The sequence below is a fragment of the Phyllostomus hastatus genome, unplaced genomic scaffold (genome assembly GCF_019186645.2).
Source record: "Phyllostomus hastatus isolate PE091 unplaced genomic scaffold, TTU_PhHast_1.1 phas_scaffold_12, whole genome shotgun sequence".
Classification (NCBI taxonomy): Eukaryota; Metazoa; Chordata; class Mammalia; order Chiroptera; family Phyllostomidae; genus Phyllostomus; species Phyllostomus hastatus.
The window spans coordinates 12,464,423-12,477,619 of record NW_025334007.1 but is presented as its reverse complement, the minus strand read 5'-3'; the positions used below and the strand labels follow the sequence as shown (position 1 = coordinate 12,477,619).

Below are 13,197 nucleotides of genomic sequence, written 5' to 3'. Positions count from 1 at the left end.
CTGATAAGAGACTTGAAATGGTCTTCAACAGATCTCAAGTCAAATCACCCCATCTCAAATGATGTCTTGCCTTTCCCTGGGTCTGCATTTATTCTAAACCTGTCTTCTGTTCTTGTCATATGGGTCAAGAGTGGAAACAACTCCGTGTGGAGGAACCTGCAGAAGCTTGTGTCCCTGTTCCCAAAGGACATAGGTCCCATGATAGCACATGCCACCTGCATCACCACAAACATGTGAGTAATATGTTGCACTACAATGTTACATATTAATATATGCCAAAACATATACATGTACACACTTTTTAAAAATGAAAGAGAAAACTAGGGAACAATTTGCATTAAAAATACATGAGTTTTTCCAGAAGTGGAATCGCTGGGTCATAAGATAGTTCCATGGGAATGTATCTGATGAAACCCTAAACACTGATTTAAAACAATATATGCAGTCCTATGTTCACTGCAGTGTTATTTACAATAATAGCCAGCATTTGGAAGCAGCCCAAGTGCCCATCAGTAGATGAGTGGGTAAAAAAAGCTGTGGTACATTTGCACAATGGAATATTACTTGGCCATAAAAAAGAAAGAAACCTTACCTTTTGGGACAGCATGGATGGACCTGGAGAGCATTATGCTAAGTGAAATAAGCCAGTCAGAGAAAGACAAAGACCATATGATCTCACTTATGTGTGGAATCTAATGAACAAAATAAACTAATGACCAAAATAGAAACAGACTCATAAATACAGAGGCTGACAGCTGTCAGAGAGGAGAGTTGGAGACTGGGTGAGAAAGGTGAAAGGATTAAGCAAAAAAAAAAAACAACAACCAAACCTCACAGACAACAGTGACTACCAGAGGGGAAGAGGGATAGGGGAGGTAGAAGAGGATAAAAAGGGGGGATAAATGGTGATGGAAGGAGACTTGACTTGGGATAGTGAACACACAATGCAATATACAGAAGATACATTATAGAACTGTACACCTGAAACCTGTAATTTTATTAACCAAGATCACCTCAATAAATTCAATTAAAAAACTGAAGCAAAAAATACATGGGTTTTAGAAAGTTAAACAGGAATAGTAAACATACTCACAAACCTTGTACTACAACATCAGGTTTGACAGAAGTGGAAAATCTTCTATTTAGGGGATCAATTTCACCAGCAGCAAGGAATCCCTAGGAAAAAAGGAGCATTAACACTATGAAATACTGATTAACTAAAATTTCACATAAATTTGAAAGTGAAATATTTGGGAGCTGAAAATATTCAGTATTTACTCCTTTAGATATTTCAAGTCAATTGCTTCTTTTTCTCTGAAACATAGGAAATCATTTAGATAACCACCAATAAATGTATTACGTTTTTGGCACCTAGCTCTCCAGGGCTAGTCAAATGTGCCACCATCTTGTGTGAGTAAAAAGAACAATGGTAAGTAATACTTCCAGAGCATCTGACTTTAAAGCCATGAAGATGCCAAAGACACTCACAGCCACAATGGGCAGAGAGCCCCTGTGTTCTTCCGGTTTCCCATCTCCCAATTCCCCTACCTCTGCCAACAGCGAGCTGAGAATGTACAAGGACTGACCCCACAGATGGGGCAGCTTCCCCAGAGGAACTCTGTCTACCGTGTGAGGATTCTTATATTCTTCATCTACCTGGCAAAGAGAGAAAATCCTAAAGTCAGAATGTCAGAGGATAAAAAGGCCAATGTTACCAACATTGGGAAGCACACTGATGATTTACAAAGTGCTACTCATTCACTCCTCCAGGCCAATTCTGTGTGAGAGCTGGAACTGCGAGGCTGAGGAGGCTAAACCCCTGCCTGGGGAGTGGGGGTGGCGGTCACACATAAAAGCAGCAGAGGCCGAATTAAAATCTAGGCCTGGTTCCAGGCCGGTGCTCTGCCCACAAGCACACTGATGGCAAAAGGCAGACAGAGAGGCCCTGGAAGCCTGGCCTGCCTTCCCTGAGCAAAGCTGTAGGCAACAAGAAGTTGCACAGCTCATGCTTACATTATAGGTACAGCGATCTAAAACATCAGCCTTCCCATGGCAGTGCGAAGTTCGACTTCTATCTTGCTATCTATCTCCAGGGGTTCATCAACTCTGTGTGCTCACACAAGAAAATTACCAGAAGGTGGCACTATTGATTGAGAAAAAAACAATTGTACTATGAGATCATAAATTTTCCACCAGAGACCCAAAAAGCTGAATTAATTGGGGGCTTTTGACTCATTAAAATAAACTCCATTTCTCGTTCTGATGGATAGTGCTGGCTACACATTGTAGAAGTTAGTCTACAACTTCCTCTGTTATAGATGCCATGCTGACCTTTGGGTTTTTAGTCATTACAACATTGGTTGAGGGTAATGTCAGTGACCACATTTTTCTCAGAAAAAAACATCAGGCTATTAAATGAAAGGAAATGGGAAAGACTTACCCTTCTCCAAAGAGGAAAATCACACCACGAGGAGAGCCGTTCCCTCTTTGTGGGTTATTAATAAATTTAGTTAAATTTTAAAAATTTGCTGTAGCCCTTAAGCTTGTAAACTAAACAGGATTAAACATCATCAGTAATCAAATAATCAAATAGGGTAACAGTGTGGAAGGAGAATCTCCAAAATGTCTGAGTGGTTATCTTTGAGTAGTAAGATTAAAGACAGATATTTACTTCTTTCAGCAGAGTCCTGGATATTCTGCAGTGTGCACAATTACTTTTACCATCAGATTGTATGGTAAAGCTATTAAAATGTAAGTAGTGTTCAGAAAGACTGCAAAGATCTAGAATGAGATCTAGAAATGAGAACATAAGGCAGACAAGGAGTCCAGATCACAAGACAGCCTGGCTCTGCCCTCCTGCCACCCATAGGTCTCTACCCCTTGTCCACCCCAGTCCTTCTGATGTGTGGCAGGTTCTCTACCACACCAGGACTTTGCCACCTCCACTACTGTGTCTGCCCTCCATCCTCTGACTAACTCCTCCGACCCCCAGTGGCCTGCAAGCCTGCAGAGGTAGAGCTGGCATTGTAACCCTTCTGTGCTACTGGACCTAGCCTGGCGCCTGGCCTAGAGCAGCTGCTTGATACATATCTGCTGGGCACACTTGCGTTAGTCTCAAGCTGTCCAATGGAGGGTTGCATAGATGGTGATGCTTTTTGCACAAGCACATCTGGCTGAGGAAATGACTGAGGCTGAAATCCAGGCTGGATGCCGCATTGGCCTGGGGCTGCGGCCACTCCAAGGATGAGGTCCTTTTTTTAATTTGCACAAAGTGGCATATGGGTCTGGGTGGCCCCCTGTGTGCAGTGGTTTTTACATGTCATTGGTGTGATGGGTGAACCTTCCCAGCTGTCCTCTGGAAGCAGCCAACATAAAACGTGGTCAACATAAAATAGTGTTCAAAATCAGTGCCTTGCTTATGTATAAAATGCACTGGATAAAGGGTGTTGTCATGCCAAGTAGAAACCCAAAGGTCAGAGTGTAGTTTAGAAGACAGAAGTTGCAGAGCAACTTTTTACAATGTATAGCCAGCACTGTTCATCAGAAGAAAAAGTATAGCTTATAACAGCCAGCATTTTCTATAGTCAGGAATATGTACCTTTTAGGAGAACACAGATGGATGGTTATTTTCTGTCACAAAACAGGTAAAATATTCCTGAGATCATTGATTTCCCTTTGTTCTGCTTCCAGGTTCCAAACGATCTCCCATTACTAATTTGTTCTGACAAATGTCTCAGTACTGAAAAGGGGGCACCCTGAACATGTAGTTGCTGGAAGATAACTACCCAGATCCCACCATCGGTCCCTCCCCAGCAACACATGTATCACTCATAGTAAAATTAATACATTGGCAGGACATCTAGGTGTTGCACACTTAAGAGAGAAAAGAGCCCTTGTAGGCTTCATGGCCTGATCTGTACAGTGAGGACTCTCTCCCACCTGGAAATGTACCACCCATTAGGAGGCAGTGCGGGGCTGTAGGGAGGCCCTGACCCTGGGGTCTGCTTCCAGGGCGAGCTCAGCAGTGTCTTAGCTCTAGCAGGTTCCACAGCCTCTCTGGGTGGAGGCACACAATTGTAGAGGCCACACCACTGCCCTGACCGTGTGCTTGTGGGCCTGATTCAACCACAGAACCCCTAACCCAAGCTGTGGCACGACAGCTTCTGCTGGGTTATGATCTCCTGCAGGCCCTCTCAGTTAGGGAGAAGACGCTGCTCTCTGTTCCTCCTGCAAATGCAATAATGAAGCTTTGAAGCAACAGGAACATCCGAAGGACAAATAGCCTTGAATTAAGAATTCTCTTTTCCTAAAAACAAGACACGTAGAGGGGAATATTTCCACCAAGATGTATCAGTCCATCATGGCCCAATTTAGGAAACTGGATAGAACAAAACTACCTGTAGGAAAATTTCTCTCCCTGATAAAGAATGCCTTGATTACTTGAGCTCTAGCTCTGGAATGGCCTGACTCAAAGGAAGAGGTTCTCAAGTATCCCCATTCTTCTGTGGGTACGTGTGGAGAGCATGGTGCCCAACAGTGTTCTGTGCATTTTAGGGCTCATGCGGCCTTGGGCTCAGGTGAGGGACAGGTCACCTCTGAAGGTCCTCAACTGATGCATCACTTGAGCACCTCTTCTCAAGCATGGCTCCAAAGCTGTAACTCCTGTGACACCTAGGAACACTACCAAAGGCTTTATAAATCACTTCTCCTGGAGAAAAAAAAGTGTTAGGTATGGAAGGGGGATAGAAAGTAAGAAAAGACCGAGCACCAACTTGCTTTGTCCTCGACAAGCAGTGCCTGGTTACCTTGTTCGGTGGGATGGCGTAGAGTTCTGGCACCAGGTGGATCCCATTCTTGCCCCTGATTAATATTCCCTCCAGGGCCTCTCGGTATTCTTGGACCTGGAAAATAGCCCATCGCCCACAGTATGAAAGAGGGGTCCTCACTGCTATAATAGCAGCGCAACACAGAAAAACAGCTCTCTTGGCAACAAACAGATTAGAAGGAGGACACAGAGCCAAGAAACTGCACAAATACCTTCAGCTCCAGGAATGCAGGAGCAACAGGGAATCTTGTTGACAGCAAGTGTTAGGAGAAGCTAAACACAACTGGTCTTCTCCGTGTTGTCTGTAACTCATGAGTTGAATATTTCACTCTTAACTTCTCACACATTTAAACTTTGTTTCACCAGCTAGACAACAAGCTTCCTAGAGTGGAGGCCAGATCTTAAGTGGGGCATCCCATTTCCACCCATGGGCAGCTCTCCACTAAAAGGCCCTCATTCAGATATGCATTGATCAAGAAACATTTACTGAATGAATCTGGTGTGAGGAAAAAATTACATGTACTATGATCCATGTACCCCTGTTTTTAGGATATGTTACTCAATATAATGCAAGCTGTTGGTGTAAACATTTCCATTAAGTTAGAAATGTGCTGATAAAAAGCTAAGTACTAAAAGGGAAAAGAAGAAAAGGGGAAAAAGCCCTTTCCCAGTCACCCAGCTATTTAACACATTTCATCTTTGGAAAGCCCAAACATTTCCCAGATCTCATTTTTCTTTTCTTTAGAAATTTATAGATGGCAAAGCCTGACCAGGGGTGCATTATTTTGTTAAATGTCATTGGGCAGCAAGTGAAAGAGACAGCATAGACATAAGGGTAGTTAATTCTGTGAGACCTAGAAAATAAGGTACTAAGTACAGTCTTTTTTGTCTCCTTAGTTTTTTGTTTGTTTATTTTTGATCATTGTCAACCTTGTCCACAATTGAAATTCCAACTCAATCCTTTTGAGATCTTTCAGTTCTGGGGTAGAAAGACTCAAGATAATCACTACACCATAAGAGTAGGAATGAACAAATGGGGACACAGGAACATTTCAAGCTTGTTGCAGCACCCCCCACCCCAGCGTTCCTGAGCAGAGGCAGCTTTCGAAAACTAAAATAAATCCTAGATTGCTCACCCCGCCCCAGAACATGGGATTCAAACAGACTAAAAAAAGTGGCACATATGAGCGGGTTAAAAAAGTGGCAAAAGTTTGAGTTCATCAGTCATTTACATGAGCTTTACAAGACAGGTCAGTTCTGCTCACCGAAGTACGCATGGCAGCAAATGCCGAAGGAACCTGTCCTGAACAAATGAATGCTGTATTAACAAATAATTACCAGGCACTTACTATGTATACTAGGCACAGGGCGTATGTTAGCAAACTGGATAGAGACTACCTTTGCCAGGGTCCTTTGACAGGTAAGTTGGAGATTAAATACAGTTACAGGTGCCATGCTGCTATAAGAGCCATGGGCATATAAAAGGGGCACCTGACCCAACTTCTAGGGTCAGAGAAAGCTTTCTGAAAGAACAGGCACTTACAATGAATCAAGTGGAGGAGGGAGGGGCAGTCGGGCATTTCAGGAGAGAGAGAGACAGCAGGATCTGTTGTTGGGATTAAAAGGGTTTCGATGTGCTTGGATCACAGAAGTTAAGAAAGGAAGTAAGTAGTAAGAAATTGGGCTACAGTGGGGAAAACGAGGGTCAGATCTTGTAGGACTCTACAAAACACAGGAAGACCTGTATTTCATCCCCAAAACAAACAGGAAGCCATTCAATGCTTTGAAGCAAGGCAGTAGATAATCTGATTTGCCCTTTAATAAGATCACCTTGGCAAGGTGTGGAGAAACAGCAGGGAGAGAGGCTGGAGGAAGGGAGGTCAGTTCGAGGCTGTTATAGTAAACAAAACATCAGCTGATAAACTACAGCTCAATACAGCAAAACCATCAGCTGATCTGAAGAGAACAGGAGCAGCAACAAAACCTGTCTGTGGTGGACTGTTTGGTGCTCCCCGATGAACCCACCTCCTTCAAGCCTTTGTGTAGTCTCCTCCCCTTGACTGTGGGATGGCCCTTTAAACAGCAGAATGCAACAGAAATGACAATCTGCTAGATCCAGATCTAGGCCTTGAGAAAGGTTGGTGGCTTTTGCTTTTGCTTTCTAGTGGAAGAGGACCACCTCATAAAAAAGCCTAGCTCGCCAGAGACCAAAATGCTGTGAGAAGTGCAAGCTAGCCACGTGGAGAACCAAAGTCCAGGCCAATAGCCCAGCTGAGCTCTCAGTCAACAGGCAGCATCAAGTTGTCAGCCATTTAAGTGAGGACATCGCAGAAGTGGATGCTCCAGCCCCCCACTGAATGATCCCAGCTGACACCAGGTGAAGCAGGGACAACCTGCCCCTGCTGAGCCCTGCACAAATAGCAGAATCTCCAGCAAATAAATAAAAAAGTTATTGTTTTAATTCGCTAAGTTTTGGGAAAGTTTAAGTGGCAACAGATCATTGAACTGGTGCCCTAAATTCTGGCATAACCTTGCCCTGGCTGGTGTGGCTCAGTGGACTAAGTGTCAGCCTGTAAATCAATGGGTCACTGGTTCGATTCCCAGTCAGGGCCCATCCCTGGGTTGTGGACCAGGTCTCCAGTGGGGGGTGTGTGAGAGGCAAGCACTCATTGATGTTTCTCTCCCTCCCTTCCCCTCTCTCTAAAAATAAATAAATAAAATCTTTAAAATTTTTTTGCATAACCTTATGTTCTAATAACAATCAGCATACCAGTGGAATGAAGATGCTGATTATCAACACAAAACCCAACACTGTCTCACCTGAACGGCATCACCACTGAAGACCCCATCTATTATAAAATACGTCCAGAACACGGGCCATTCACATTCAATGTTTTCAAAGAGCTTCAGTTCAGCAGGGTCATAATGCAATCGATTTGGGTCCTGGAATCAAATAGGTAAACCTTCTAAAAGGTGATGTCAGATTACATACATAACATCATTGTACCTCTCTGGGCTTCCCTGGTGTGTCTGTTTCAATGCAGCTTTTGAGGTTGGTACAATTAGAATTCTGCTATAATGGGGAGATGCTATTTTTGGCAGTTTTCCATGGTAAAATTTCATAAATGTAAAGCAGAAATGTCCACAAGACTCCTTGGTAGCTTATTATATTAAGCTTCCTATATTTCCAACAAATAAATAGCAATTTGTCTCCCACAGTGCTTGGCAGACTGTTTTATTCATATCATTATACAAGTATCAGTCACTATGGCAAAGAAACCCAAGGAGGCGGCCAGGGTTGGTATTTAAAAAACTGTGTGAGCCACACAGAACTGTTTGTCCTTGTCTACAAGCTGGTTTTAAACCACCAGCTTGCTGTCCTCCTGATGATCTTACTATTCTGTTGCCTAACTCCAGGCTTTTTGACTCCAAAATTAAGACTTCCCTTTCCAATATTCTAACATGTAATTATAATCAATAGAGGGAGAACACCACAGTGGCAACTTAGATATGAAGCACTTTAAAAATCATAAGAAACATTATTTAAATACAACCTCTCTTGGGGTTTTATAGCCATCTCGAAGGAAGCGACAGCATCCGTAACGCCCCTAAGAAGAAAAAGAAAAATAAGTACATTTGAGGTAATTAGAAGAATTTCTTTGCCTTTTCATTTTAATTCCAGCCAACAGTCCACCCCCTTTCTCATGAATCTTTTAGTAAAAAAATGTCTACCAAATGTTCTTTGCTATCAGTACAAAAAGTTATTTTTAAGTCCTAAGCAAAGTAAATCCAGGTTTGATGGGTGTTTGGAAGGAAATGCCAAAACATTACATAAGACTATGAGAGGTATGAGAGTAATTACTGAGAGTTCAGCGAATGACCGGCCTTTCATCCTGATTTGTTATATCATACAAAGATGCAAAGGAACCCTCACTGCTTGGAGAAGCCACCATTCAGATACTTGGATTGGACTGCTTCTACTTGAGAGACTGGAAAGCTAAAAGGACATTCTGGACTTCTTGCCCTTAGGCTTTGGGTGCGCAGAAGCCCTGCAATCTGCAAGCCTGACAGGGAGGCACGTGGGACTTCCTGAGGCTTAGGGCTGTCACTGCTGGTTTGCCCGCTGCAGGCTCCAGTGTTCCTTCCTCTTCAGCTTCCTGAGTGTCAGGAAAATATGGCAGTCGTGGTGCTCTCTTAGTCTGCCTTCCTAACCCCTGGAATGGCAGCTTTGGGTGACCATTTTCCAGTTTCTTGAGTGCGTTTGGGCTGCTCTAGGGAGGGCTGTGGAGGCAAGCACACCCCTAGTGGCCAGCCCCGGCCTGCTGTGGGAGGCCCAGCCCAGAATCTGCTCCCCTTTGAACGCTTCATTCCCTGTATGAACTCTCTGCCTGCCTCAACTATCTAAAGGGGTTCCTTTTTCTCCACTGAACCCTGACTAAGACAGCCACCCTCTTTTGGGGATGTGATTGGAGACCCTTAAACCTCTTGTTTCCAAGAGCTAAAAGCATTTTTCATGGAATCTAAGTAAGATCATAAATACATGGATTTTGCCTTAGAAAAGTTACATTCTTGGATAATTTCACTGATAACTTCAGTTGGCTGGAATATTTAATAACATTCTCACTTTGGTGTAATGTGTCATACTTCCCTAGTTACTCGGAGCAGGGCCTTTTTTTAAACCTCAATTTAATTTTGGGATTACCAAAGTCTCCTGATGTTGTATGTAAAGTTTGAGGATATTGGAACGTGTGTATTTTTTTCTGGAAGGGACGAGATAGCTTTCAATACATTTTCAAAAGAGTCTTTGTGATCTTTAAATGGTTAAGCAGCTCTTCCTCAGAAGTACAGGAGTGGTATGAATTGGGGTTCAAAGATGGTGGCTTGAGTTCAAGCTCGCTACTTAGGAAGAGGAGCAAGCACTTGATCACTCAGAGACTTAGTTTTTCACCTGTAGACTCAGCTTTAGATATCTCACTCCATGAGACAGACCACTTAGACAAACCAAGCCATTGACCTCATGGAGAACTGAGGCCTGAGAGAGCTGCTCCAAATCATAGTGTGAAAGTGGCACTTAACTCAGGGCAGAATGGCACCAGTGTGACCAACCCTTACCTGGAGCTTGGAAATAATTTCATTTTTGGTCACATTCACAAGATTCATATCTTCCACTGCAAAGGCCGGGAAAGAAATAATAGAAAGAAGTCCAGCGTCAATCTCTTTAGATGTCGATGCTCTTGGCAGCATGGAGAACAGAATAGACTGAATGAAAAACAGAGGTGGCTTTAACCTTGGAAGCAATAATAGTTACAGACGATGTCTAGAGATCATGACCTTAGTCCCAAAGGAACATTCAAATAATTAAAGCTATGTCCCAGCATGACTCCTGATGGGCTACCTTGCCCACCCAGCCAATGATTCCTACTCCTTGGGGAAGAATAAGGGGCCAGGGAGAACACAGTACTGCCTGCAGCCTGAGCTGAGAACTGCTTGTCTCCCTTCCTTCATGACTTTTGTTGACTGCAGTGGGCCTCAGGACACACAGGGAGGAACTAAGGGCTACCTGTGTCAATAGGCTAGGATGTCCCGTCTGTGAAGGCAGAGATAGAGAAGAACACACATACAGGGCCAGTACAGAGAAATGTCTGGTTCCACGGAATGTGACCAGTTGGACAGGGTGACTGAGAAACCACTTAAAGAAAAAGTCAGATCCAGAAGATCACAAGAATACTTAGGCAAAATGGTAAACAACAGAATTAGTTTAGTCCTAGAGAGAATGGGTTACTTAGCGATACTATAATGTGGCCTCAATTATAAAGTGGTTGGATTAGGCACTGTAAACTAAAGGAAGTTGAGATTATAAGGAAAAGTTTGGTAAGGGGAAGCTAATCACGAGATTCAACATATATAGAAATGGTGCTAGACACCTGCAAACATAAGCTTATTAAATCATCCATATGAAGAAGGAATTCAGGTAGTACATCCAGTCTGCACATGTACTGTGAGTACAAAGACGCATACCTAAAGGAATGCAGCTAGTATGCAACAGATCTAGGATTCCCACCCAGGCCCAGCTGGCTACAAAGCTTACAGAATTTCCATTAGACTACATATCTATCAAGACACACACCAGCTTGATTCTATTAAACCATAACTCAAGAAATTGCAGATTCTCCACTAAGGACTATTTAATGGGGGGAAATGGAGTGAGCTGGAGAGTGGGATAAAAATGGGGAGAATCTTTCAGCTTCAGAATAAAAATTCACTTTCTATAGTCAACTGACCCCTCACCCCAAGCCTAGTTCTTTAGTCACTCTTCCGCGGGCTCTCTCTGCCTGGAAACATATATACTCCCACTGGAAACTCTCTGCTTACAAGTTGTTATGTATCTGACTCCCACAGCCCTAGCACACAGTGGGCCCTCACTAAATAAGAGGTTGCTGATTGGCCAGTAGTTGGTGACTTACTGTCTGCTTAATGAAGTTCCCTAATCTGCATCAAAATCATTCCTTTCTTTGATCTGGATTTTATGGAGGTTCTGCTAATTTGCCACTTTTCCCATCTCATCTCTCCATCATTACCCATTGTGCCCATCTCCACTCCCCTCCCCAAGTGAACTAGTGCTTGCTAGTCATTCAATTTGGGGGCATCATAAAGTAAACCTGAGAGAAAACCACCTATGTGGTCAAAAGAAATAAAACAGATTTTGCCTTCCACAAAACAAGGTGCCTTGATTGCTGACTCCATATATAACGCTGGTGTATCTTATGTTTGCATGGTAATTTCTGGCTTACAAAATACTCTGACAAATTTAGTTGACTTACTCTTATCCTTAGGACCACTCTGTGCAGCAGGAGAGGAAGGGCCCCATATGCCAAGTGCATGGATGAGGGAACTAAAGCTCAAAGAAGCCAAGTACCATAAGCTAGTGAGGAAACCTGGAGCCCAGGTCTTCCCTCCATGAGTCTCCTTCCCAGCTCTCTGGAATGTGAGAGGCTGAGCTGTTACCTGGCAGTGTTCAACCTCATCGGGCAGGACATGGATCACTGACTTGCGTCCTCCGTGGGCTCCAAAAAGATCCAGTTCATCGATTGCCTCAAGTGCTGCCTACAAACACAGGTCTGAATTACTTTTTCTTTCTAGTGAACATACACTCCCATGCCCAATACTCTGTTCTCATTAAGCAATCTAGGATGCAGGTTTTCCCAAAGGTGATGAAATGCATCCTGAAAATCCAGCTCAAGAGTCCTATGGTCATTTTCTATCCTTATTTTCACTAGATCAGAGCTTTCCTGAATGTTGCAGTTCGTTGCGGGAACAAGCAAGAGAAAATGCTCTTAATAGAGCATATTGATTGTTGCTTTAACAATTGTCTCTCTGGAGCCTTTGCTCTGTCCAAAACATTTTATTTTGTACTCTGTACAAAAACATTTGACAAAATGAAATCATTCTACCAAAAATGAAATACAAACGAGTTTATAATGTTGTTGGTATATGCGAGGGGCATTAAATTAAAATCCAGCTTTTCCTTTACCTACTTTAGATGAGATCGGGCACACTCAGGGTGGTATGGCCGTAGACTCTTTCACCTATTTTAGTGGTTAACTCCTAACATCAACATATGTGGCACCCCCAAAAGTTAAATGTTTTAATCTAAGTATACTTGCTATCAGTTGACATTAACAGAATATAGTTTTAATCAAAAATTATTTTTCTATTGCAGCTTACATTCAATATTATTTTGTATTAGTTTCAAATATACAGAATAGTGGTTAGATAATCAGATTCATTACAAATTGTTCCCACTGATATTTCCAGTACCCACCCGGCAGCATACATAGTTATTACAGTATTATTGACTATGTTACCTACGCTATGCTTTACATCCCCATGATTATTTTTGGACTACCAATTTGTACTTTTAAATCCCTTCACTTTTTTCACCCAGTCCCCCAACCCCCTTCCCTCTGGCAACCATCTGTCTGTTCTCTTAATAGAGCATATTGATTGTTGCGTTAACAATCATTGCTCTGGAGCCGTTACTCTGTCCAAAAGTACACGCTGATATTCAGGAGGAAGGGAGAGAGGCATGCTAAATGTCTAGGGTAAGAGATGTAAACTAGTGACCTGCAGACCGAATCTGCCCCACAGGTGTGTTTTGCTTGGCCTCAAGAAGTTTTTTAAATGACTTTGAATTGGAATGCCTTTAGAGAATGTTCCCAGTATCCCCAATACCCCTCGATATTTTTCCTTCTGGCCGATCTCACTTGCCTAACCCTGTACACTTTTGACCATGTGAGCCCTGCCCTACAAAGTAGTCATGTTTTCCAGCCCTCTTTATGACCCAGAAAAAAAGACTGGATGTCTCCATCCAG

The 13,197-nt window shown here is 43.0% G+C and overlaps 1 protein-coding gene across 4 annotated transcripts in view; it reads right to left on the bottom strand.

Annotated features, from left to right (window-relative positions):
• The window catches only part of PHKA2 (phosphorylase kinase regulatory subunit alpha 2), a 60,195-nt gene that overhangs the window by 28,800 nt on the left and 18,198 nt on the right, over window positions 1-13,197 (bottom strand). For all 4 annotated transcript variants that reach the window (XM_045855805.1, XM_045855809.1, XM_045855807.1 and 1 more), the window contains 7 exons: window positions 11,831-11,929; window positions 9,938-10,084; window positions 8,380-8,433; window positions 7,646-7,768; window positions 4,806-4,901; window positions 1,549-1,656; window positions 1,098-1,176 (listed from right to left, as the gene is read on the bottom strand). In XM_045855805.1, the coding sequence (XP_045711761.1) occupies window positions 1,098-1,176; window positions 1,549-1,656; window positions 4,806-4,901; window positions 7,646-7,768; window positions 8,380-8,433; window positions 9,938-10,084; window positions 11,831-11,929 (706 nt within the window). The remainder of the gene's footprint in view (window positions 1-1,097; window positions 1,177-1,548; window positions 1,657-4,805; window positions 4,902-7,645; window positions 7,769-8,379; window positions 8,434-9,937; window positions 10,085-11,830; window positions 11,930-13,197) is intronic.